The sequence below is a fragment of the Sciurus carolinensis genome, chromosome 17 (genome assembly GCF_902686445.1).
Source record: "Sciurus carolinensis chromosome 17, mSciCar1.2, whole genome shotgun sequence".
Taxonomy (NCBI): Eukaryota; Metazoa; Chordata; class Mammalia; order Rodentia; family Sciuridae; genus Sciurus; species Sciurus carolinensis.
Genome location: NC_062229.1, coordinates 51804430 through 51830787, shown reverse-complemented (window position 1 = coordinate 51830787; position 26358 = coordinate 51804430). Strand labels below are relative to the sequence as shown.

The following is a 26358-nucleotide window of genomic DNA, read 5'->3' as shown; positions in this document are numbered from 1 at the left end:
CTTCTTTTTACTGGGGATGGATTTGTAGCTCAATTTGTAGAGCATTTGCCTAGCACATGTGAACACTGTGTTTGATCCTCAGCACCACATAATAAATAAATAAATAAATAAATAAAGGTATTGTGTCTGTCTACAACTAAATATATTTTTAAAAATTAATTTTTACTGGTACATTATCATTATACATAACAGTGGGATTCACTATGATATATTCATACATGCACATAGCATAATTTGGTCTGCTTCATTTCCCATACCTTCCTTCTTCACCTCCTCTTCCCAATCTCCTTTTACTACTCTACTGATCTCTCTTCAATTTTCATAAAGTTCCTTTTCTTTCCTTTTTTCTCTCTAGCTTCAACATGGGAGAATACATACAACCTTTGACTTTCTGAGTCTAAAATCTCATTTAGTATGATGTTGTCCAGTTCCAACCATTTTCCTGAAAATGACAATATCATTCTTCTTTATGGTTGAGTAAAACTCAATTGCATATATATGTCACATTTTCTTTATTCATCCATTGATAGATACCTAGGCTGGTCCATTCACACTTGGCTATTGTGAATCATTCTGCCACAAACAGGGATATGCATGTATTACTACGGTATACTGACAAATTCTTTTGGATAAATATCGAGGGGTGCTACAACGGCTCATATGGTGGTTCCATTCCTAGTCTTTTGAGGCATCTCCAAATGATCTCCACAGTGGTTGTACTTATAATACCACCAACAATAGTTCCTTTTCCCCCACAACCTCACCAGTACTTATTATTTGTATTCTTGATGATTGCTATTCTTACTGAAGTGAGATGAAATCTCACTTTGCATTCCTTGATTGAGGAGATGTTGAATTTTCTTTCATATATTTGTTGGCTGTTTGTATATTTTCTTTTGAGAAATAGTCATTGTTTAGTTCATTTACACATTTATTGATTGGGTTATATAAGCACATTTTATGTATGTTAAGTTTTTTCAGTTCTTTATGTGTTTTGGATATGAATTCTCTGTCAGAAGGTGGCTGGCAAAGATTTTCTCTTATTCTGTATGCTCTTTCTTCATACTCTCAATTGCTTCCTTTGCTGTGCAGAGTCTTTTAATTTGATACCATGTCATTTATTAATTATTGGTTTTATTTCCTAAGCATCAGGGGTCTTATTGAATAAGTTGATGCCTGCACCTATATGTCAGAGTGTTGACCCCCTCTGGCAGTCACATAGTTTCTTGTCTTATTCCCAGGTCTTTGATCCACTTTTAGTTGACTTTTGTGTAAGGTAAGAGGGATCAAGTTTCATTCTTCCATGTATAAATATTCATTTTTCCTAGCACCATTTGTTATAGTTTGTCTTTTCTCCAACATGTTTTTGACACTTTTGTCAAGGATCAGATGACTATCCATGCAGGTTTTTCTCTGTAGCTTCTAGTCTATTCCATTATCTATATGTCTGTTTTTATGCCAGTACCATACAGTTTTTCTAACTCTGAAGTACAATTTGAAGTCAGGAATTGGGATACCTCAGGCACTGTTCTTGTTGGGACTAATGACACTTTAACTAACTCAGGCTGACTCCTTACTTCCTGGCGGGTGAGCAAGATCAAGGCCTCAAAGGCAGTTTCAAAAGTTAACAATAAATCGGACAACTGTCAGGGATTGGTTAACCACAGTTCCACAAACGTGATCAGCTCAGTGCTTGCCATATAGTCCTATGGGACTCTCGCCTGCATGACACCCCACCACCACCTTGCTGACCTTTAAGCTGATTGGTTCCCTACATAAAAGCTGTGTCACTTCCTCAATAAACGAGTTCCTGCTGTGATCTTCCTCCCCCGGAGGGCTGGGTGCAGGTGGTCAGTGGGCCCTACCTTTTCCAGTCTGGCCTTGTTAGGGAATGCTCCCTTCCTTCGTCACTGATCGAGAAGAGCAAGGGGGCTAAAGACCCCAACATGTTCTTATTGTTTTTATTGTTCAGAATTGTTTTGGCTATCTGTAAGTTTATTCTTCCATATAAATTTCAGGACTATTTCTTAAAGGTCTGTGAAAAATGTCATTGGTATCTTACTAGAGATTGCATTGAATCTGTCACTTTTGGTAATATGGCCATTTTAACAATATTAATTTTGCCTATTCTAGAACACAGGAGATCTTTCCATTTTCTAGTGTCTTCTTCAATTTCTTCAGTGTTTTGTAATTTTCATGTAGAGGACTTTCACCTCCTTAATAAGATTTATTTCTAGATTTTTAAACTTTTTGAAGATATTGTGAATGGAATTGTTTTACTAATTTATTTTTCAGCAGGTTTATTATTAGAGTATATAAAAGTTATTGATTTTTGTATGTTAACTTTATATCCTGCCACTTTGTTGTATTTATCAATTCTAAAAGTCTTCTGGTAGAACTTTTTGGGTCTTGTAAGTAGGCTCATTTCATCTGCAAAGAGTGCTAATTTGACTTCTTTCTTTCCTATTTGTACCCTTTTTATTTCCTTCTTTTATGTAATTTTTCTGATTGAAATTTTAAATATTATATTAAGTAGTACCATATTGACCCCTCATTTTTGTAAATGAAATATATGACAGCAAAAGCAGTTACTAGTTTTTCTCAATGACACAGGTAGAGCTGACGGTACAGAGAACTAAAATCATCCTTTTAACTACACTGCATGTGATAAAATATGCATTAGATTACAAATGGGCAACTAACTGTAGAGAAAAATGGAGTCTTGTTTAAGAGTGCTTTCAAAAAGTGAAATCAGGGCAAGGAGTAAACAACTCGTATGAGAAACTTAGTGGTCTGGCAGTGCCCCCGTTCAAGGACAGATAAACTCTCTGTCTGAGAACATTGAAAAAAAAAAACTTAAAGACATCTGGTTTCTGCTCTCAAGGCCTGGCTCCTGGCCATATCCAGGTCTGGACACCAAACGTACTGATGGCACTGAGCCCAGTGGCTCCAGACAATAACTTTAAATGTTTACTCCAGTGTATTTAAGAGAGATGTGAAGCACTCAAAGGTGACAAGACTGCTTTCTTTGGTTATGTATGCTGCGAAATGCCCGTGATGTCTCTCCGGTGCTGAGTTGGTATGCTACCTGGGATGGTTTTCCTTTTGTATATACTTTATATGTCTTAATAAATACTATCTTTTCCTATACAACTTGTGGTGGTACATTTAGCAGATCGACCCATATAAATTATAAGTCTGTGCACAGCAACAGGAAATATGTTCCCAGACACTAACACTACCCAAATAAAATACAGATTTATCCCATTCATTTAATTTTTGATGTAAATATAAGTCAAGTTAGTTAATTTTATAATAAAGTGAATTGACTCTGGACAACCCAAATGATACTTCAGAAATTATATTGATTAAGTTAGGTGACACATTAGCGTCACTGATGCTCCTCTTATACGATACTTGATTCTCATTAAAATGAATAAGTCCTACTTTTAAACATTTAACCAAAATAAAAAAAAACAACTTATATTTTACATATTCTTATACATCATTTGCTTAATTTTCATTACATTACCAGAAATTACCGTTTTTCTGTTCGTTGCCATTTCAAAACAAAATTAAAAAACTTCTGATAGGGCTCAATGTTAACTTTTAATTTATCCAGTTCAGGATATTTTGTCAATTCCCATTTGAAAAGTTCCTCTTCCTTATTAATAAACTGAACTGCTTCTTCAGATTCCTGAATGCGTTTCTGTAGCTGTCTTACATCTGTCACATACTGAAAGCAAATAAAATTTTGCCTTAAAAAACATCCAGGTTGGGGCTGAGGATTCAGCTCAGTTGGTAGAGTGCTTGCCTCGCATGCACAAGGCCCTGAGTTCAATCCCCAGCTACCCAGCACCACAAAAAAAAAAAAAAAAAAAAAAAAAAAAAAAAAAAAAATCCCCAGTGATGTTATAAAAATGAGATGATATATTGCAAAGACTATATCCTTATATTTATATAGAAATTTAAAAATATTAACTTCATAACATTATATGATAGAGAACAAAATATATGATTACATGTACTCTACAAATAAAAAAGTTGTCATAAAAAAATCACATACATAGTACTAATTCTAGGCCTAAGAGTGAAGTAAGTCTTTGCAATAGTAAGCATATTTTTCCATGTTTTAAAATTTATGTTAGTATCCTTATTAATTTATGGGTAAGCCACACTAATGCCATAAATACTAAATCAAACCTGTTGCATGCGTTCTAGCTCGGCAAATTCTGTAAACTCCTCCATGCGGCGTGATTCCTTTTCTATTTCCAAAATCAGTTTCTCTCTCTTGGCTAGTAGTTCGTTTTCTCTTGTATGTTTAGCATTCTCAATGAGCTTTTTAAGAGATAATTCAATGATATTAATTACTATAGTACCAATAAAGTTTTCAAATAAAAAATCTAAATACCTTGCGTTGTTAACAAAAACCATCAGAGAAAAATAAAAAATATTGTCTATGATGACTGATAAAGAAATGCAAAGAATAAACCACACCAAAAAAATTTCTAGATCTCCAAAGTGACTAACAATTCTTATTAGGTATTTAACAGATTCTCAGATAATAATAAAAAGCTACCCTTTATTGAGAAAGTACAAGTCTTATATCAAAAGCAATTAAATACCTTATCTACATTACCACAGGTATTATTATTTTTAATTCAGAAATGAAGAAAATGAGGCATATCCAAGATCACAAAATCATAAAAGTCAAAATTTAGATTTGAACCCTGTTTCATCTGATTGAAGTCCATGCTTTCTATTACTATTCCATTTACCTCCCAACTTAGTTATGCTGATTTGTATTAAGAATTTTTCAAATTTTGAACTACATTCAGTCTGATACAAAATGCTAAATCTGCTTTTGTCTCTATGATATTAAGTTATTAACATCTGAGTTTCATTTTTCTTATCTATGAAATGGGAGAAACAGGAGAACCTGGGATTTTTTACAAATATTTGATGGGTTAATAAAAGGAAAACATTTCGTTCAGCACTTACTACCATCAATTTATGTAATAGTCTGACTTTTTTAATGTCAGCTCCCTTTCTTACCAAACCCTGTGAGTTAAACCTCAAAGTGTATCCTGAGTCTTCAGGGACATAAATGTGGTCAGACTCAAATTTACAATGAAATATCCAGTTTTTAAAAGTAGGTGGCAAGTAGGTATGAAAATTAAATGTGTACATGTGCTGAAAATGTCAGAATATAAACATACATACAGAAAAATACATTTACCTCATCATTTTCATTAAAGACAGGACTGATTTTTCTAGGCCACATGAGGACAGTTGCATTTAAAGCTAAGTCTTCTTGAGGATATAGAAAATTATCTAAAAAGTAACTCATTTGGCGTTTAGATTCCTGAAAAAGAAACTCTAGATAAAATATACCATATGGAAAATCTGAGGCATTATGAAAATCCAACAACCTCTAATATTCTTTCAAATTTCAATGTGACTCAAATTAGTTATCAATATTTTATGCAATTCTCAAATCACAAGGGTATTTCAATAGGTATTATATTAATTTGGATCAGGTCATGCAATTGTATTTTTATAGAGGCAGTAAAGTAAAGCTTTTCAAGATTTTTACGTGCAGATGGCAAAATAAAAAGGTACATCAGCAATGCGAAGAAAGAGCCTACAGAGTGGGAGAAAATCTTTGCCAATCATACTTCAGATAGAGCGCTAATCTCCAGAATCTATAAAGAACTCAAAAAACTCTACACCAAGAATGCAAATAATCCAACTGACAAATGGGCTAAGGAAATGAATAGACACTTCACAGAAGAAGATATACAAGCAATCAACAAACATATGGAAAAATGTTCAACATCTCTAGTAATAAGAGAAATGCAAATCAAAACCACCCTAAGATTCCATCTCACCCCAATTAGAATGGCGATTATCAAGAATACAAGCAACAACAGGTGTTGGCGAGGATGTGGGGAGAAAGGTACACTCTTACATTGCTGGTGGGGCTGCAAATTAGTGCAGCCACTCTGGAAAGCAGTGTGGAGATTCCTTAGAAAACTTGGAATGGAACCACCATTTGACCCAGCTATCCCACTCCTTGGCCTATACCCAAAGGACTTAAAATCAGCATATTACAGAGATACAGCCACATCAATGTTCATAGCTGCTCAGTTCACAATAGCCAGATTGTGGAACCAACCTAGATGTCCTTCAATTGATGAATGGATAAAGAAAATGTGGTATATATATACAATGGAATATTACTCAGCCATAAAGAATGATAAAATTATGGCATTTGCAGGCAAATGGATGAAACTGGAGAATATCATGCTAAGTGAGATAAGCCAGTCTCAAAAAACCAAAGGAAGAATGATATCGCTAATAAGTGGATGATGACACATAATGGGGGGTGGGAAGGGTTAGTGTTGGGGTCGGAGTTGGGTTTAGGGAGGGGGGCAGGAATGGAGGAAGGAAGGACTGTATAGATGGAGGGGAAGGGTGGGAGGGGAGAGGGGAAGGGAAAAAATGGCAGAATGAATCAAACAACATTACCCTATGTAAATTTATGATTACACAAATGGTATGCCTTTATGCCATGTACAGACAGAGAAACAACATGTATCCCATTTGTTTAAAATAAATTAAAAAAAAAAAAAAGGTACTCTTCACCCTCCTTGCATATGACTAAAAAAGGTGGTGTTCAAATACTCAGCAACTCTTGAAATTTTCTAAAGGATCTTAAAATCATTTTATTCCTAGATTTAAATTTTTTTGAGTCTTTTGTGAAAAAGATTTTATTATCTATAGTTTTATTTTGCATTTCCAGTGATATTGCCATTTATTTATTTATTTATTTATTATTTATTTATTTATTTATTTATTTATTTTTGGCTACTTAACATTACAGCAATAGTCCAGGAGTTTAGGGGTGAATATCAAAGTGAAAAAAAACTTAACAGATTAATCTGAGTAGAGAAAAAGAATATTTTTTTTATCTCCTATTACTTTTTTTTTTTTTTTTGGTACTGGGGATTGAGCTCAGGGGCACTCAACCTCTGAGTCACACTCCCAGCCCTATTTTGTATTGTATTTAGAGACAGGGTCTCTCTGAGTTGCTTAGGACCTCGCTAAGTTGCTAAAGCTGGCTTTGAACTCCTGATCCTCCTGTCTCAGCCTCCCAAGCCACTGGGATTACAGGCATGTTCTACCAAGTCTAGTCCCTATTGCATTCATTGATCCATATGTTGTATCATAGTGCTGTGATATTTAAAAATTGAAATTCAGATTTAAAGGCTAATTTAAGTTTTAGATTTTATGTTATAGAAATATATATATAATACATACAGAGATATAACTTAATAAAAATTGATTCATACAGTTAATTACATTAATACATTAAAAGAGGAAAAAGTATGAGAACATGCAAGCATCTCTACAGATACAAAAGAAAGTGTTAAATAAAATTCAATATCTCCTCATAATAATGTTTAAAAAGCCAGTAGTGTATCAACAACAGAAGGGAACTCAATAATTTAATAAAAGTATTTACAGAAAAATGTACAGTAAATGCCACATTTAATAGTAAAACCTTGAAAGCTTTCTCTTTGAAGATGAAATAAAGACAAGAATGCCTGCCATCATCTACTGCTATTTAACACTGCACTACTAGAGGTTCCATCCAGCCCAATATAAGCAAAGAAAATAAAGTTTTAGAAATGTGTAATATTTGAGCCAAGCACAGGAGTGCATGCCTGTAATCCCACTGGCTCAGGAGGCTGAGACAGGAGGATCATGAGTTCAAAGCGAGCCCCAGTAACTTAGCAAGGCCCTAAGCAACTCAGTGAGACCCTGTGTCTAAATAAAATACAAAAAAGGACTGGGGATGTGGCTCAGTGGATTCAATCCCTAGTACCAAAAAAAAAAAAAAAAAAAAAAAGTGTAATATTAGATGAAGACAGAAATAAAACTATTTATAAGCTACATGATGGGTATATATAGACATTCTAGAATAGTCTTCAGATAAACTATTAAAATAAAAAATAAAAATATATTAAATTTTTTTGATAAGAAAAATTTAAAAGTTAACCTCGAGGGTGATGAATATTAGTATATAAAATAAATTTTATATTATAGTCTAATGTATAAAATAAATATTCATAAGTCTACAGTGATATAAATGAATGACTGAATAAATTTTAAAATGGAAGGACACAGACAGATCTCATATGTAGGAAAAGTCCAATAAATTATATAGATATTCCATCTTAAAGGAGGGAGAACATAACTTCCTACTTCTTAAATATGGGCTGTACATAGTGACTTCTTTCCAAAGAGTACAAAATGGGCTGCACGTAGTAGTGCATGCCTATACTTCTAGTGACTCAGAGGGCAGAGGCAGGAGAATCACAAGTTTGAGAGCAGCCTCAGCAACTTGAATGAAAAATTAAAAACTTTTAAAAAGGGCTGGGGATATAGCTCATTTGTAAAGCACCCCTGGGTTCAATCTCAAGTATCCCCCACAAAAGAGAGAGAGAGAGAGAGAGAGAGAATAAAATAGAATGGGGTAAAAGGAAGATTAGAGAAACTTGACAAACACTAGTTTCACCAGGTATCAAGACCAACATCAACAGTGATGTCATATTATTAATATATTCCCTTGATATAATAAGATGAAAATGGTACTTTATTCTGTTCTGTGATCCTCCTCCAAAAACACCCCCATGCATTAGTCTCATCATGAGAAAAACATTAATAGAGGGCCACTCTATAATATACCTAACCACTACTCTTCAAAACTATCAAGCCATCAAAAACAAACAAAAAAGCCTAAGAAACTATCATAGCCCCAGAAGACTATGGAGAAATGACTAGATGAAATACGGTACACCATAGATGAGGTGCATTCTGAAATAAAAAAAGGACATTAGGTAAAACCTAAGGAAATCTAAATAAACCATTTAATAATCATGTGTCAATATTGGTTTATTAATTATAACATATGTACCATATTAATGTTAACAATGGGGAAACCGAGTGTGCGCAGAGGAAAACTATTCAGAGAACTCTACTATATAATAAATTTTTCTGTAAATCTAGAACTGTTCTAAAAAGTCTGTTCCTTATTTTAATAAATTGTGTTTCTCTATTCAAACAACGAATAGAAGATGAAAAACTTTAAAGATACCATCTATATGTAAAAGATATTTAATACTTGAAATTATCTAAAAAAAGATGTGTACAACTTCTACAGAGAAAACTATTTAAAAGTTGAGAGATGTTAAAGAGAAGATAAATAAATATAAGCTCTATCATGAATCAGATTTCATCTTGTAAATGTGTCACTTCTCTCCATCACCCATTTAATACATTTCTAAGCAAAATGCCAACAGATTTATCTGGAACATGAAGAGTTGATTTAAAATGTATATGAAAATGTACATGAAAATGCTAAGAACCAGAAACTAGCAAGAAACTTGATTATGAAAAACAGGGTAAGAGGGTACACACTACGCTGGGTATCATGACTTACTGTTGCTATTACTATTTACTTCTTGTAATTAAATGAATATGGTACTGGGAAAAGACAGACAAAAAGATTAATAGAAGTGAACAGAATACCTCAAAACAAATCTTCACATATATGGATACTTGATACATGACAGAGTAATGGGGGATGTCTCCTTCAATAAACAAAATTGTCTATCTATATGGAAAAATATTAAAATTGTGTCTTAAGCCAGGTATGGTGGCATATTCCTGCAATTCCAGCTACTCTAGAGGCTAAGGCAGAAGGATCAAAAATTCTAGACCAACCTGGACAACATGGCTAGAACCTCTGCCTCAAAACAGAGAGAGAGAAAGAGAGAGAGGAGAAAAAGAAGGAGGGGAGGGAGGAGTGGGAGAAGATAAATGGAAGAAAGGAATTGGGCTTTACACCACTCACAAAATAAAATTTTGAAATACCAAAAATCAAACCTGAATGGCAAAACTAAATAGCTTATCAAAAATAATATAAGAAAAAAATCTGATGATCCCAGGTACAAAAAGATTTCTTAAAAGCTCGAGCTATATGGACTGGGGAGATAGCTCAGTTGGTAGAGTGCTTGCCTCACAAGCACAAGGCCCTGGGTTCAATCCCCAGCACTGAAAATAAAAAAATTTTAAAAAAAAGCTCTAGTTATAAAAGTCTGCTCCATCTAATTGTACTGAAATTAAGACCTTCTATAAAAAACACCATTAAAAAATTAAAACAAAATAAAGAGTGAAGAAAGAATACTTATCAATAATATATTAAAAACTACTACACTGAATTGTATATACTAAGAAAAGGTTAAGATGTTAATTTATGCTATGTATATACGTATGTGTTACTACAAATTAGTAAATGAGACATACAAACATTCAACTCAAAAGAAAAATGGGCAAAAGATATGTATTAGTATTTCACACAAAAACTTTAAATGGCCAACAAGCTTAGGGCAAGTGTTAAAATTCACTTGTCTTCAGGAAAATGCACATTAAAAACACAATAAAATCCACAGCTAAGTACAGTGGAACAAGCCTACAAGGCCAGTGACTCAGGAGACTAAGTCAGAAGGATCACAAGTTTGAGGCCAGCCTCAGGGACTTACAAAACCCTGCCTCAAAAAAAAAAAATTTAAAGGGCTGGAGATGTAGATCAGTGGTAAAGCACCTCTGGTTCGATCTCCAGAATTTAAAAAATAAATAAATAAAGTAAAGGTGAAGAAAAGCATAACTATGACATCTGGGAGAAATACATGAATATATACAGCAGGATACATGTATAGAAATGTTTTCAGCCACATTGCTGTTAATAGCAAAAGTAAAAACAATATCCAGAATAGTAATTTGATATAATATGAAATGGAATACTAGACAAATGTAAATTAACTAAAGTTAAGAGGAAAAATGACATTAACATAGTACTGATAAGATGCAAAAGAATAAGAAAAGAATGATTCCCTTTAAGTAAAGATCAAATTCAGATAAAAATTAATGATATTGATTAAAAATGCATATTTAGATGGTGAAACTAGAGAGAAGAAGTGATTACTATCAACATCAGGACCATGCTCACAACCAGAAAAGGATAAGGGATTGTGATGAATATCTATGTGTTGGTTCTATTTCTTTCCCTGGGTAGTGACTGTTGACTATTTACTTTATAATGTTCTAAACTGAATAATTTATGTTTTATGTGACTTTCAGTATGTCTGTTTTGTTTAAAAGTTTGTAAACAAAGAATGAAAGTAAAATATAGGTGAATAGGTATATAATCTTATATCAGGTAAGGCATAAGCATACTATTCAATATAGAAACTATAAAAAAAATTTTTTTTAAATTATTGTGGTTAAGAATATACATACAATTGGTGAAACTAAAGAAAATCAAACACAGGATTATTATAAAAATCAAGTGTAAGCCTCTAAATACTGGAGGAGGAGAGGGAAAAAAGGGGCTATGCTCAGAAAGTCACACACACACTTTCTGGGGTTATCCTATTTCTTGACCTGGTTGGTGGCAACATAGATGCTTACTTCAAAATCATTTTTAACTATGTTTGACATACTCTCAATATGTATATCATATTTCACAATGAAAAAAACTATTTAAAATATATAAATATAAAGTTCTTACCTGGATTCTTAAGGCCAACTCTTGAATTCCTACAGTTCGGGCTTTTTCTACATAAGATATTAGTTCCATCATCTCTTCTGTTGTTTCAGGGACTTTTAAAGCATGTTCTTTAATTGCTTCAAATTCACTGCAAATACTGACATGATACTCTGCTTTACTATTCTTATGGTAATTAATGTTATATTCAATAAATGTGTATTATTATGATTAGCATAAAATGTGACCTGAATATACTAAAAATAATTGGTTAATTCATTAAGATATCACATAATAGTTAAGCTTAACTTGTCTGATATAACTCAGTATACATGTCAATAAAATCCATAAAATAATATAATATTTTCATGTGAAATTATGGCATATTTAATTTTTTTCTAGTAATTTCTTCAACTCTCTTGACTACCCAAATAAACATACCTTGGATCAAGCAGTCACAAATTTAAATTCTGACTCAGTTTCTACTAGCATTGTGAACTTCAGCTAATCTCTAAGGTTCAGTTTCCATATTTTTAAAATAAAGCTATTAATTTTCATCTTGATGGATATTGGTATAATGCAATAACAAATGTAAAGAGTCTAAAATATACTCTCATTTATCAGTAACTATAATCATTAGTTTAGCTATTGTTATTAGTGTCTTTTGTGAAACATGACCATATAGGAATTAAATATATCAAATCCTTATTTATATTTTCAATGTTACAATTCTCTTTTAATATCCTGTGTATGCAAGTCCTAGATACCCTATAGCTACTGAACTACTGAACTAAACAACATTTTATAGAATTGTCACCTCTCATCCTGTGCTTTAAAATACCTGTATTGTCATGTCATTACCAGACAAATAAGGGGGGGAAAGCCCATGCAAAAAAACAAACAAACAAACAAACAGGATAAAGGTGATATGATTTTAAAAATAAATTTTAGTTCATGCAATTATTTCATATATATTATGTGGGGGAATTAACTTGTTCCTTTAATAAACAATTGAGTGCCTACAAGGTACTAAGCAAAGTTCTAAGCACTAGAGAGACAGCAGCAAATACAACCAAGTCCCTGCTCTAATAAAGCTTATATTTGAACTAAGTCTCCTTATGTTGAAAGCACATAAATATACACAATATTAAGTAATAAAAAAGTGTTATCTAGAAAAATAAAGCAAGGAAAAGGGGGAAAGAATTATAGAGTGGAGGGAAGGAACCTATTTTATATAGAGTAGCTAAGGAAGGCCTCTCTCAAGGAAAGAAAAAAAAAACTGTAAATATCAGGAAAAGAGCTTTCAGGAAGAAAGATCAGTAAAGACAAAGGCCCTGAGAAAGCAGTAAATTTGGCATACTTTAGGAATAATAAACAGACCAAGGGAAAGGACCTGGTATGAAGTTGGACAGGTTAGCAAGAGTCTGATCATGCAGAACTTTATAGTTAATTCTTGATTATCAAAAACAGAAGGGAGGGGGATAAACTTTGCAGGCAGGAGGAAAAGAAGAAGAAGGTGGAGCCCAAAGGAGAGGGCAGGCTCTCCAGCTCCATGTGGCCGCCGCCGCCGCCAGACTTGGCGGGGGCAGAGGGTGGCGGCCCCAGGGACAAGGCGTAGCAGGACGGATTGCCCAATACAGCGGCAGGGGCCGGGCCGGGATAAATACCCGCCCAGCACCAATCTGCAGGGGAGAGCCGCAGCCTGGGTCCACACAGCACCATCTGCCCGGCCTGCACTGGGTGCTGCGCCCCAGAGCCCCCTCCGAGGCCGGTACTCAGCTGGCATCTCTAAACCTCAGTTTTGTTGTGTATATCCAGGGGTTGAATACGATCCACGGTGGCAAGTTCACGAGGTTCACCCAGGACGCAGGATTTAAAAGAGGAGATAGTGAGAGACTTGGGACCAAATCAAAGCCACCGGGTGAGTCCCTCCTATTGGGGAGGCGTCCTGGATGGGGCGGTAGTCCCTGAAGGCAGGGAACTTTGTGAAGTAGAGCTGACGGCGAGATGCCCCTCCCCGCACTGGAGCGGTAAACACAGACAACTGGGACCATCATAGAGGTGGCTGCTCAGCACAGCACTTGGACTCGGAGCAATCACTGGGGCTCCAGGTGGCTGCCTAAGGAGGAGCTGTGTGGAGAGCTGTTTAGACTCAGAACGACCGCTTCTGAACACCAAGGGGCTGCCCGGAGGAAGAGGAGGAACGTGGCGGGTCCCTTGGTCTAGGAGTGACTGCATCAGAGCTCCGGGTGGCTGCTCAGAGGAGGAGGCGAGTAGTGAGTTGTTTGGACTCAAAGCCACCACTCCTGAACACCGGGGACCGGCTCGGAGGAGGAGCGCAGTGGGTCTCTTGGTCTCGGAGCTATTGCTCCTGAACACCCGGGGGGCTACCCTGAGGAGGAGGAGGAACAGGTCGGGTCACTAGGACTCGGAGTGACTGCCTAGGGCTACGGGCGGTTGGCGGGAGGAGGAGACACGAAGTGAGTTGCTTGGACTCCTAGTGAACGCGTTGGAACACCGGGCGGCTGTCCGGAGGAGGTGTGTGGCGGGTCTCTGGGACTCGGAGCTATTGTACGGGGCTCCAAGTGGCGGCTCAGAGGAGGGGCCTCATAGCCAGGTGATTAGGTGCAGAGCAGGGTCCCAGGCTTCCACCAAGAAGACGCACAGAGACACGCTTAGGGGCGAAGTGAAGATTCCAGGACTGGGGGCAGATTCTCTGAGGAGAGGCAGCCTAAGGAGATTCGTCTGCAAAGGGTGAGGCTCCCAGGCCCAGAAGGTAGGTCGGGGCCCCTGGGAACATTGCAGAGGAAGGCAGCCCAGACCAGGCGGTAGTTGTAGATTGAGGGGAATCTCTAGGAGGGGAACTGACCAGCGAGACCTCCCCACCGGGTGAGTCTTCCCTGCCGGGTGAGGTTTTCCCACAAGGACGGTAAAACCAGAGACACAGGCACAAACAGGCCATGCCTCAGCCCACAGCCTAGTTCCCCATTGGATGACCATTGGTCAACAAGTGGAGGCACCTCTGCCCACTAGCAGGGAATATACCCCACCTGAGGATCACCACCCCCAGAGAGGCAGCTTCCTTGTGGAGCACCGCATTATCAACTTCCTCCAAGACTTCAGGCTACTGAAGGATAAGAGGGGATATACTAGCAATCTTAAAGGGACATTATAAGTCAATAGAGGAAATCTGCAATATCTTAATGATCCACTGATTCCTGAACAATATGAGAAAACAAGGAAAGAAAATGCCACAAACAAATCTAGATGTTACATCAATAAAATCCAATGACAGCATGGCAGAAGAAATGACAGAAAGGGAGTTCAGAATGTACATAATTAAAATGATCAGGGAAGCAAACGATGAGATCAAAGAGCAAATGCAGGCATTGAATGATGAGATGAAACAGCAAATGCAGGCATTGAATGATCACACCAATCGACAGTTAACAGAGCAAATACAGGAAACAAAAGACCATTTAAATAAAGAGAGATGTTGAAAAAAAGAAAACAGACATCCTTGAAATGAAGGAAAAAATAAACCAAATTAAGAACTCCATAGAAAGCATAACCAATAGGATAGAACACCTGGAAGACAGAACCTCTGATATTGAAGAAAAAATATTTAACCTTGAAAACAAAGTTGAAAAACAGAGAAGATGGTAAGAAATCATGAACAGAATCTCCAAGCACTATGGGATATCATGAAAAGGCCAAATTTGAGAATTATTGGGATTGAGGAAGGCTTAGAGAAACAAACCAAAGGAATGAACAATCCATTCAATGAAATAATATCAGAAAATTTTCCAAATCTGAAGAATGAAATGGAAAACCAAGTACAAGAGGCTTATGGGACTCCAAATACACAAAATTACAACAGACCCACACCAAGGCACATTATAATGAAAATACCTAACATTCAAAATAAAGACAGAATTTTAAAGGCGGTGAGAGAAAAGAACCAAATTACATTCAGGGGGAAACCAATACGGATATCAGCAGATTTTTCAATCCAGACCCTAAAAGCTAGAAGGGCCTGGAACAACATTTGTCAAGCTCTGAAAGAAAATGGATGCCAACCAAGAATCTTATACCCAGCAAAACTTACCTTCAAATTTGATGATGAAATAAAATCATTCCATGATAAACAAAAGCTAAAAGAATTTACAAAAAGAAAGCCAGCATTACAGAACATTCTCAGCAAAATATTCCATGAGGAAGAGATAAAAAAACAGAAGCAAATCAGCAAAGGGAGGAATTATCCTAAAGGAACTGTCAAATAAAGGAGGAACCAAGTTGTGTCAAATAAATAAATAAATAAATAAATAAAATAAATGAACCACATGACCTGGAATACAAATCATATCTCAATAATAACCCTGGGGACTTTTCAAGATGGCGGACTAGAGGGCGGCTGCATTTCATGTTGCTCCAGGACGCAAGATTCAAAAGAGGAGATAGTGAGAGACTTGGGACCAACTCAAAGCCGCTGGGTGAGTCTCTCCCATTGGGGAGGCATCCCGGATGGGGCAATAGCCCCGGAACGCAGGGAACTTTGTGAAGTAGAGTTGCTCGGTGAGACGCCCCTCCCCCCACTGGAGCGCTAAACACGGACAACTGGGATCATCGTAGAGGAGACGGCTCAACACGGAGCTTGGACTTGGAGCAACCACTGGGACTCCGGGCAGCTGCCTGAGGAGGAGCTGCGTGGCGAGCTGTTTAGACCCAGAACCACTGCTTCTGAACACTGGGGGTTGCCCGGAGAAAGAGGAGAAGCGTGGTGGGTTGCTTGGTCTAGGAGTGACTGCATCAGAGCCACAGGCGGTTGCCAGAGGAGGAGCTGCGTAGCGAGCTGTTTGAACTCAGAACGACCGCTCCTGAACACCGGGGGGTTGCCCAGAGGAAGAGGAGAAGTGCGGCGGGTTGCTTGGTCTAGGAGTGACTGCATCAGAGCCACAAGGCGTTGCCAGAGGAGGAGGCGAGTGGTGAGTTGATTGGACTAAAAGCAACCGATCCTGAACACCGGTGGACTGCCTGGAGGAGGAGCGTGGTGGGTCAGTTGGTCTCGGAGTCACCTCTCCTGAACACCCGGGGGGCTACCCCGAGGAGGAGGAGGAGGAACAGGGCGGGTCACTTGGACTTGGAGTGACCGCCTAGGGCTACGGGTGGTTGGCGGGAGGAGGAGACTAGAAGTGAATTGCTTGGACTCCTAGTGACTGCTTCGGAAACCCGGCCGCTGTCCGGAGGAGGAGGTGTGTGGCGGGTCTCTGGGACTCGGAGCTATTGTACGGGGCTCCAGGTGGCGGCTCAGAGGAGGGGCTGCATAGCCAGGCGATTAGGTGCAGAGCAGGGTACCAGGAGCTAGGTGGCTTCTTGCTGGAAGAGCCGCACCTAGACATGCCTAGGGGCAGAGGGAAGTTTCCAGGACTGCGGGCAGATTCTCTGAGGAGAGGCAGCCTAAGGAGATTCGTCTGCAAAGGGTGAGGCTCCCAGGCCCAGGAAGTAGGTCCAGGCCCCTGGGAACGTTGCAGAGGAAGACAGCCCAGCCCAGGCGGTAGTTGTAGATTGAGGGGAATCTCTAGGAGGGGAACTGACCAGCGAGACCTCCCCACCGGGTGAGTCTTCCCTGCCGGGTGAGGTTTTCCCACAGGGATGGTAAAACCAGAGACACAGGCACAAACAGGACTTGCCTCAGCCCGCAGCCTAGTTCCCCATTGGATGACCATTGGTCAACAAGTGGAGGCACCTCTGCCCACTAGCAGGGAATATACCCCACCTGAGGGTCACCACCCCCAGAGAGGCAGCTTCTTCGTGGAGCACCGCATTATCAACTTCCTCCAAGACTGCAGGCTACTGAAGGATAAGAGGGGATATACTAGCAATCTTCAGGGACATTATAAGTTGATAGAGGGAAGCTGCAATAGCTTAATGACCCACTGATTCCTGAACAATATGAGAAAACAAGGGAAGAAAATGCCACAAACAAATCTAGATCTTACATCAATAAAATCCAATGACAGCATAGCAGAAGAAATGACAGAAAGGGAGTTCAGAATGTACATAATTAAAATGATTAGGGAAGCAAACGATGAGATGAAAGAGCAAATGCAGGCATTGAATGATCACACCAATCGACAGTTAACAGAGCAAATTCAGGAAGCAAAAGATCATTTCAATAAAGATCATTTCAATATAGAGATATTGAAAAAAACCCAAACAGAAATCCTTGAAATGAAGGAAACAATAAACCAAATTAAGAACTCCATAGAAAGCATAACCAATAGGATAGAACACCTGGAAGACAGAACTTCAGATATTGAAGACAAAATATTTAACCTCGAAAACAAAGTTGAACAAACAGAGAAGATGGTAAGAAATCATGAACAGAATCTCCAAGAACTATGGGATATCATGAAAAGGCCAAATTTAAGAATTATTGGGATTGAGGAAGGCTTAGAGAAACAAACCAAAGGAATGAACAATCTATTCAATGAAATAATATCAGAAAATTTCCCAAATCTGAAGAATGAAATGGAAAATCAAGCTCAAGAGGCTTGTAGGACTCCAAATACACAAAATTACAACAGACCCACACCAAGGCACATTATAATGAAAATACCGAACATACAAAATAAACACAGAATTTTAAAGGCTGTGAGAGAAAAGAACCAAATTACATTCAGGGGAAAACCAATACGGATATCAGCAGATTTTTCAATCCAGACCCTAAAAGCTAGAAGGGCCTGGAACAACATTTGTCAAGCTCTGAAAGAAAATGGATGCCAACCAAGAATCTTATACCCAGCAAAACTTACCTTCAAATTTGATGATGAAATAAAATCATTCCATGATAAACAAAAGTAAAAGAATTTACAAAAAGAAAGCCAGCATTACAGAACATTCTCAGCAAAATATTTCATGAGGAAGAGATAAAAAACAAAGAAGCATATCAGCAAAGGGAGGAATTACCCTAAAGGAACTGTCAAATAAAGGAGGAACCAAGATGTGTCTAAAAATAAATAAATAAATAAATAAAATTTTAAATATGAACCAAATGACCTGGAATACAAATCATATCTCAATAAAAACCCTGAATGTTAATGGCCTGAATTCATCAATCAAAAGACATAGACTGGCGGATTGGATTAAAAAGAAAGATCCAACAATATGTTGCCTGCAAGAGACTCACCTCATAGAAAGAGATACCCATAGACTAAAGGTGAAAGGATGGGGAAAAACATACCATGCACATGGACTCAGCAAAAAAGCTGCAGTATCCATCCTCATTTCAGATAATGTGGACTTCAAGCCAATGTTAGTCAGAAGGGATAAAGAAGGACATTTCATACTGCTTAAGGGAAGCATAAATCAGCAAGATACAACAATCATAAACATCTATGCCCCAAACAGTGGCTCATCCATGTATGTCAAACAAATCCTTCTCAATTTTAGAAATCAAATAGACCATAACGCAATAATACTAGGTGATTCTAACACGCCTCTCTCACCACTGGACAGATCTTCCAAACAAAAATTGAACAAAGAAACCATAGATCTCAATAACACAATCAATAATTTAGACTTAACAGACATTTATAGAATATACCATCCAACCAAGAGCGAATACACTTTCTTCTCAGCAGCACATGGATCCTTCTCTAAAATAGACCATATATTATGCCACAGAGCTAATGTCAGCAAATACAAGAAGATAGAGACACTACCTTGTATTCTATCAGATCATAATGGATTGAAGTTAGAAATAAATGAAAGAGTAAAAAACAGAAACTACTCTAACACCTGGAGATTAAACAATATGCTATTATATGATGAATGGAGAACAGAAGATACTAGGATGGAAATTAAAAAATTCCTAGAGGTAAACGAGAACAAAGAAACATCATATCAAAATCTCTGGGACACTATGAAAGCAGTACTTAGAGGAAGATTTATTTCATGGAGCGCATTTAATAAAAGAAGTAAAACTCAACAAATAAACGACCTAACACTACAGCTCAAAGTCCTAGAAAAAGAAGAACAGACCAACACCAAAAGTAGTAGAAAACAGGAAATTGTCAAACTCAGAGCTGAAATCAACGAAATTGAAACAAAAGAAACAATACAAAAAATTGACAAAATAAATGGTTGGTTCTTCGAAAAAATAAACAAAACTGATAAACCTTTAGCCACACTAACAAAGAGAAGACGAGAGAAAACCCAAATCACTAAAATTCGGAATGAACAAGGAAATATCACAACAGACACGACTGAAATACAAAACATAATTAGAAGTTATTTTGAAAATCTATACTCCAACAAAATAGAAAATTTCGAAGACATCAACAGGTTTCTACAGACATATGAATTGCCTAAACTGAATGAGGAGGACATACACAATTTAAATAGACCAATTTCAAGTAATGAAATAGAAGAAGTCATCAAAAGCCTACCAACAAAGAAAAGTTCAGGACCAGATGGGTTCTCAGCCGAGTTCTACAAAACCTTTAAAGAAGAGCTCATTCCAATACTTCTCAAAGTATTCCATGAAATAGAAGGGGAGGGAACCCTCCCAAACTCATTCTATGAAGCCAATATTACCCTGATACCTAAACCAGACAGAGACACATCAAGGAAAAAAAATTTCAGACCAATATCCTTAATGAACATCGACACAAAAATTCTCAACAAAATTTTAGCAAATTGCATACAAAAACATATTAAAAAGATAGTGCACCATGATCAAGTGGGTTTCATCCCAGGGATGCAAGGTTGGTTCAACATCAGGAAATCAATAAATGTCATTCACCATATCAATAGACTTAAAGTCAAGAATCACATGATTATTTCGATAGATGCAGAAAAGCATTTGATAAAATACAGCACCCCTTCATGCTCAAAACACTAGAAAAAATAGGGATAGTGGGAATATTCTTTAACATTGTAAAGGCCATCTGTGCTAAGCCCATGGCTAATATCATTCTAAATGGTGAAAAACTGAAAGCATTCCCCCTAAAAACTGGAACAAGGCAGGGATGCCCTCTTTCACCACTCCTTTTCAATATCGTCCTTGAAACTCTAGCCAGAGCAATTAGACAGACCAAAGAAATTAAAGGGATACAAATAGGAAAAGAAGAACTCAAACTATCTCTATTTGCTGATGATATGATTGTATACTTAGAGGAACCAGGAAATTCCACCAGAAAACTTTTAGATCGGGGCTGGGGAGATAGCTCAGTCGGTAGAGTACTTGCCTTGTAAGCACAAGGCCCTGGGTTCAATCCCCAGCACCCAAAAAAAAAAAAAAAAAAAAAAAAAAAAAAAACTTTTAGATCTCATTAGTGAATTCAATAAAGTAGCAGGATATAAGATCAATGCACATAAATCTAAGGCATTTTTATACATAAGCGATGAATCTTCAGAAAGAGAAATTAGGAAAACTACCCCATTCACAATAGCTTCAAAAAAAATAAAATACTTGGGAATCAATCTCACAAAAGAGGTGAAAGACCTCTACAATGAGAACTACAGAACACTAAAGAAAGAAATTAAAGAAAACCTTAGAAGATGGAAAGATCTCCCATGTTCTTGGATAGGAAGAATTAATATTGTCAAAATGGCCATACTACTAAAAGTTCTATACAGATTCAATGCAATTCCAATTAAAATCCCAATGATGTACCTTACAGAAATAGAGCAAGCAATTATGAAATTCATCTGGAAGAATAAGAAACCCAGAATAGCTAAAGCAATCCTTGGCAGAAAGAGTGAAGCAGGGGGTATCGCAATACCAGATCTTCAACTCTACTACAAAGCAATAGTAACAAAAATGGCATGGTATTGGTACCAAAATAGAAAGGTGGATCAATGGTACAGAATAGAGGACACGGACACAAACCCAAATAAATACAATTTTCTCATACTAGGCAAAGGGGCCAAAAATATGCAATGGAGAAAAGATAGCCTCTTCAACAAATGGTGCTGGGAGAATTGGAAATCCATATGCAACAGAATGAAACTTAACCCATATCTCTCACCATGCACGAAACTAAACTCAAAATGGATTAAGGACCTCGGAATCAGACCAGAGACCTTGCATCTTATAGAAGAAAAAGGAGGTCCAGAGCTTCAACATGTCGACTTAGGACCAGAGTTCCTCAACAGGACTCCCATATCACAAGAAATAAAAGCAAGAATTAATAACTGGGATAGAGTCAAACTAAAAAGCTTTCTCTCAGCAAAGGAAACTATCAGCAATGCGAAGAAAGAGCCTACAGAGTGGGAGAAAATCTTTGCCAATCATACTTCAGATAGAGCGCTAATCTCCAGAATCTATAAAGAACTCAAAAAACTCTACACCAAGAATGCAAATAATCCAATCGACAAATGGGCTAAGGAAATGAATAGACACTTTACAGAAGAAGATCTACAAGCAATCAACAAACATGGAAAAATGTTCAACATCTCTAGTAATAAGAGAAATGCAAATCAAAACCACCCTAAGATTCCATCTCACCCCAATTAGAATGGCGATTATCAAGAATACAAGCAACAACAGGTGTTGGCGAGGATGTGGGGAAACAGGTACACTCATACATTGCTGGTGGGACTGCAAATTAGTGCAGCCACTCTGGAAAGCAGTATGGAGACTCCTTAGAAAACTTGGAATGGAACCACCATTTGACCCAGCTATCCCACTCCTCGGCCTATACCCAAAGGACTTAAAATCAGCATATTACAGAGATACAGCCACATCAATGTTCATAACTGCTCAGTTCACAATAGCCATATTGTGGAACCAACCTAGATGTCCTTCAATTGATGAATGGATAAAGAAAATGTGGTATATATATACAATGGAATATTACTCAGCCATAAGGAATGATAAAATTATGGCATTTGCAAGCAAATGGACGAAATTGGAGAATATCATGTTAAGTAAGATAAGCCAATCTCAAAAAACCAAAGGACGAATGATATCGCTAATAAGTGGATGATGACACATAATGGGGGGTGGGAAGGGTTAGTGTTAGGGTTAGAGTTAGGGTTAGGGAGCGGGCCAAGAATGGAGGAAGGAAGGACTGTATAGAGGGAAAGAGGGGTGGGAGGTATGGGGGGGAAGGGAAAAAATAACAAAATGAATCAAACAACATTACCCTATGTAAATTTATGATTACACAAATGGTATGCCTTTACGCCATGTACAAACAGAGAAACAACATGTATCCCATTTTTTTACAATAAAAAAAAAAAAACAGAAGGGATGTCTCAGTGTGAATAATGCAAAAAGATAGATAATCTCTTGAGGAAATTTTCTTCTTCATAGAGCAGAATCTGTCCCTTGGATAGAGATATTTCAGTGAAAGAACAGGAAGCAAACAATGTGGTAAGATCGAGGCAGCCCAAGCAAATTGCACTTAACCTAGTGGCAACACTTTTCCTCTATCTCAAGCCTGGAATTTATACAGGAAGGAGTTAAAGAATGAACTAGGTGGAGGAAACTGGAAGACTTTTCAGCTGCCCTTTAATCATGGGTTTGTAAATTATAGTCATTTTATTGGAAATAACATTTTCCAGAAAAAATACAAATACTATAAAAATAAAAAATGTAAAAAGGTTATATTAAACATACAATCATTTCTGGATTAATCGTGCCATCAACATTGCTCTTAATGAAATTGTAAAACTCTCAAGAAAAGGATAAGGTCTAATACTTAACCATCTTTGGTATCTTTTTGTGTGGTATGTATGCTTTTGTATTAAGTATACCTGATAAACATTTCACTTTCTGACATTTATTCATTCATTTTAAAATATTTATTGGGTGCCTATTTTATGTTAGTCATAAAGCTTTATGTTTTACAAATGTTTTCTATTATCATAATAGTAATTCTAGGTGTACTTCATAGATGACACAGCAGGAAACTGAGGCTCAGGGAAATTAAGTAACTTGCCTACATAACAGAATTAGTTAATTGCAGAGCCAGGATACAAATTCAAGTCTGATTCCAAAACACACTTTTTTCACACTGCTTCTGGAAAGATAAATATAATAGCTAACATCTATAAGGTACCATGTGTCAGGTGTTGAGCTAGGTCTTATACATAAATTAGTTTTAACCTTTACAAACTCAAATTTTGGGAGGAGGGCAGAGAGGAAACAAATGACTTAAAGGAATTTTGATGATGAGTTGCTTGACCACTGGTGAACAAACCACAGGACACATTTCTCATCTAAAGAGGAAAGTCATTTCTTAGTTCCATTTACCATTGCAGTGGCATAGTCTTAAATTTTTCAAGAAAAGTAAGAAATCTGGTGTGTGGGTGTAAGAGTGTGTGTGTGTGTGTGTGTGTGTGTGTGTGTGTGTGTGTGCATGGACATGTGAGCTTTGTGTGTGATCTGAATTTTGAAATGTTAATAGCAAATGGAAAATTTGTTTAAACAAAATTTTAAAATGTGAGAAAAATAAAACATTAACTGTATGACATACACAGCTAACAGGTCACTGGTTTATGAATCCAATTTTATAGCTACCCAACAAAGTAGTTATCACTATCTCCATTTCACAAAAAAGACAAGTAAGTTATGTGATACAAATAAATATTGGGGTAAGGAATGATTATAGATCTCAGTATCACAGAAAATCTATCCTCTTTTTATTGTCATGCTTCCTGTATCCAAATAATGATTTCTTTCCATTTCTTTTCTTTTTTTTTTTCTTCAATCCTGAGTTGCCTTAAAATCAGTCTCAAAAAGAACCAAACAAAAAGAACCCATTCCAATTGAACTACAGAGGAAGCTCCTTAGGAAGGCAGCTATGGAGAAGTTCTAAGTACTTATTTGTGTTCATCTTTTCTTTTTAAATGAGAATTATTTTAGCAAAATATTTCTTTTGACCCTATTATTCTGAGTATGGCAATTAATTCTACTTACCTTTCATTTTCTTTTCTATGTTTTGAGGCTATGTCATTTAATAATATGTTTGCAAAGGCTTTTGCTTTATTTGTCAAGCCCGTCTTCAAATCTTCACAATCCAAACGCACCATAGGGTAATGCATCCACTGAGGCAACAGCATTATTTCTGAGGCAAGGTTGAAAAATGATTCTATAAACTTAAAAAAAAAGTTTTTAAAGAAAAAAATGGTTAGAATTTCCTAATTCAAAAGTGATTTTATAGTATTGTACCATGGAGAAATTCTTAATCATATAAATACAAACTCATTTATTTTTCACTTAATGAATAAAATTTTTCCTTTTGTTACATAAATCTTTTTCTTTTCTTTTGGTTCTGGGAACTGAACCCAGGGCCTCAGAGACACTAGGCACATGCTCTGCCACAAAGCTATAGCTGCAGCCAACATAAATCTTTTTTTTTTTAATATTTTTTAGTTGTAGGTAGACACAGTATCTTTATTTTATTTATTTATCCTAGGGTAATGCTAAGGATCAGACTCAGTGCCTCACATGTGCTAAGTGAGCACTCCACCACTGAGCTACAACCCCAATCCCCATAAATCTTTTTTTAATTCATATTTTCACTAAGGAATTTGTCAATCGACTAATAAATAAATATCCAGTACAGTGCCATTTACAGCATAAGAATCTGGACATTTCACTAGGTGAAATTTCTCTCAATAATTATTTTAAAAAACTATGCCCAGGGCTGGGGTTGTAGCTCAGTGGGAGAGCACTTGCTTAGCACATGTGAGGCACTGGATTCAATCTTCAGCATCACATAAAAATAAATAAATGGAGGTATTATGTCCATTTACAACTAAAAATAATTTTTAAAAAAATATGCCAAGAGCCATTCATTTCTATTTAGAAAGAGACCTATATCATGTGACAATTTATGTAGCTGACATATATTTGCTTTATCATTACTGATGCCTCACTAAAGATTCTAGCTCACTATTTAGGAAAAGAAATGTAAGAAACTTTTTGATTTGGGTCAAAATAATCTAAAAGGAGAGAAAATTGACATATTCTACTATTACCAAACATTCAAGATACTGGTATCAACTTTTTGTTGTTGTTGTTGTTGTTACCAGGGATTGAACTCAGGGGCACTCAACTATTGAGCTACATCCTCAGCCCTATTTTGTATTTTACAGACAGGGTCTCACTGAGTTACTTAATGCCTTGCTTCTGCTGAGGCTGATTTTTAACTCGTAATCTTCCTACCTCAGCCTCCAGAGCCACTAGGATTACAGGCATGTGCCACTGCGCCTGGTTTGGTATCAACTTCTTAATACCCAAATACTGGGATAATTTTTTTTTCTTTTTTTTTTTTTAAGTACTGGGAATTGAACTCAGGGGCACTCTAGTACTGAGCTTCACTCCCAGTTCTTTTTATTTTATTTTTATTTTTGGGAAAGGGTCTCACCAAATTGCCAAGGTTGACCTCAAACCTGCAATCCTCCTGCCTCAGATCCTGAGTTACTGGGATAACAAAACTGGCAGGGCATAACTGCAAGTTCAAGGCCAGCCTCAGAAATTTAGGGAGCCCCTAACTCAAAATAAAAAATAAAAAGGGGTAGGGATGTAGCTCAGTGGTAGAGCACCCAAGATTCAATCCCTAGTATTCAAAAAAAGAAAAAAAAAAAAAAAGACATAAAATGTAACTACAGATAAAGAGGGACACTTCAAAGTGACAAAAGAGTCAATCCACAAGAAAGATATATAACATTTACATACACATTTACACCTAACAACAAAGAACTAAAATTCATGTAACAATAACCGA

At 36.8% G+C, this 26358-nt stretch overlaps 1 protein-coding gene across 1 annotated transcript in view; it reads right to left on the bottom strand.

Annotated features, from left to right (window-relative positions):
• Window positions 1-26358, bottom strand: part of Dnah12 (dynein axonemal heavy chain 12) — a 273790-nt gene that overhangs the window by 203354 nt on the left and 44078 nt on the right. Inside the window, exons 12-16 of the mRNA XM_047531915.1 lie at window positions 24546-24724; window positions 11639-11774; window positions 5240-5365; window positions 4204-4338; window positions 3543-3736 (exon numbers count right to left, since the gene is read on the bottom strand). Coding sequence (XP_047387871.1) covers window positions 3543-3736; window positions 4204-4338; window positions 5240-5365; window positions 11639-11774; window positions 24546-24724 — 770 coding nt within the window. The remainder of the gene's footprint in view (window positions 1-3542; window positions 3737-4203; window positions 4339-5239; window positions 5366-11638; window positions 11775-24545; window positions 24725-26358) is intronic.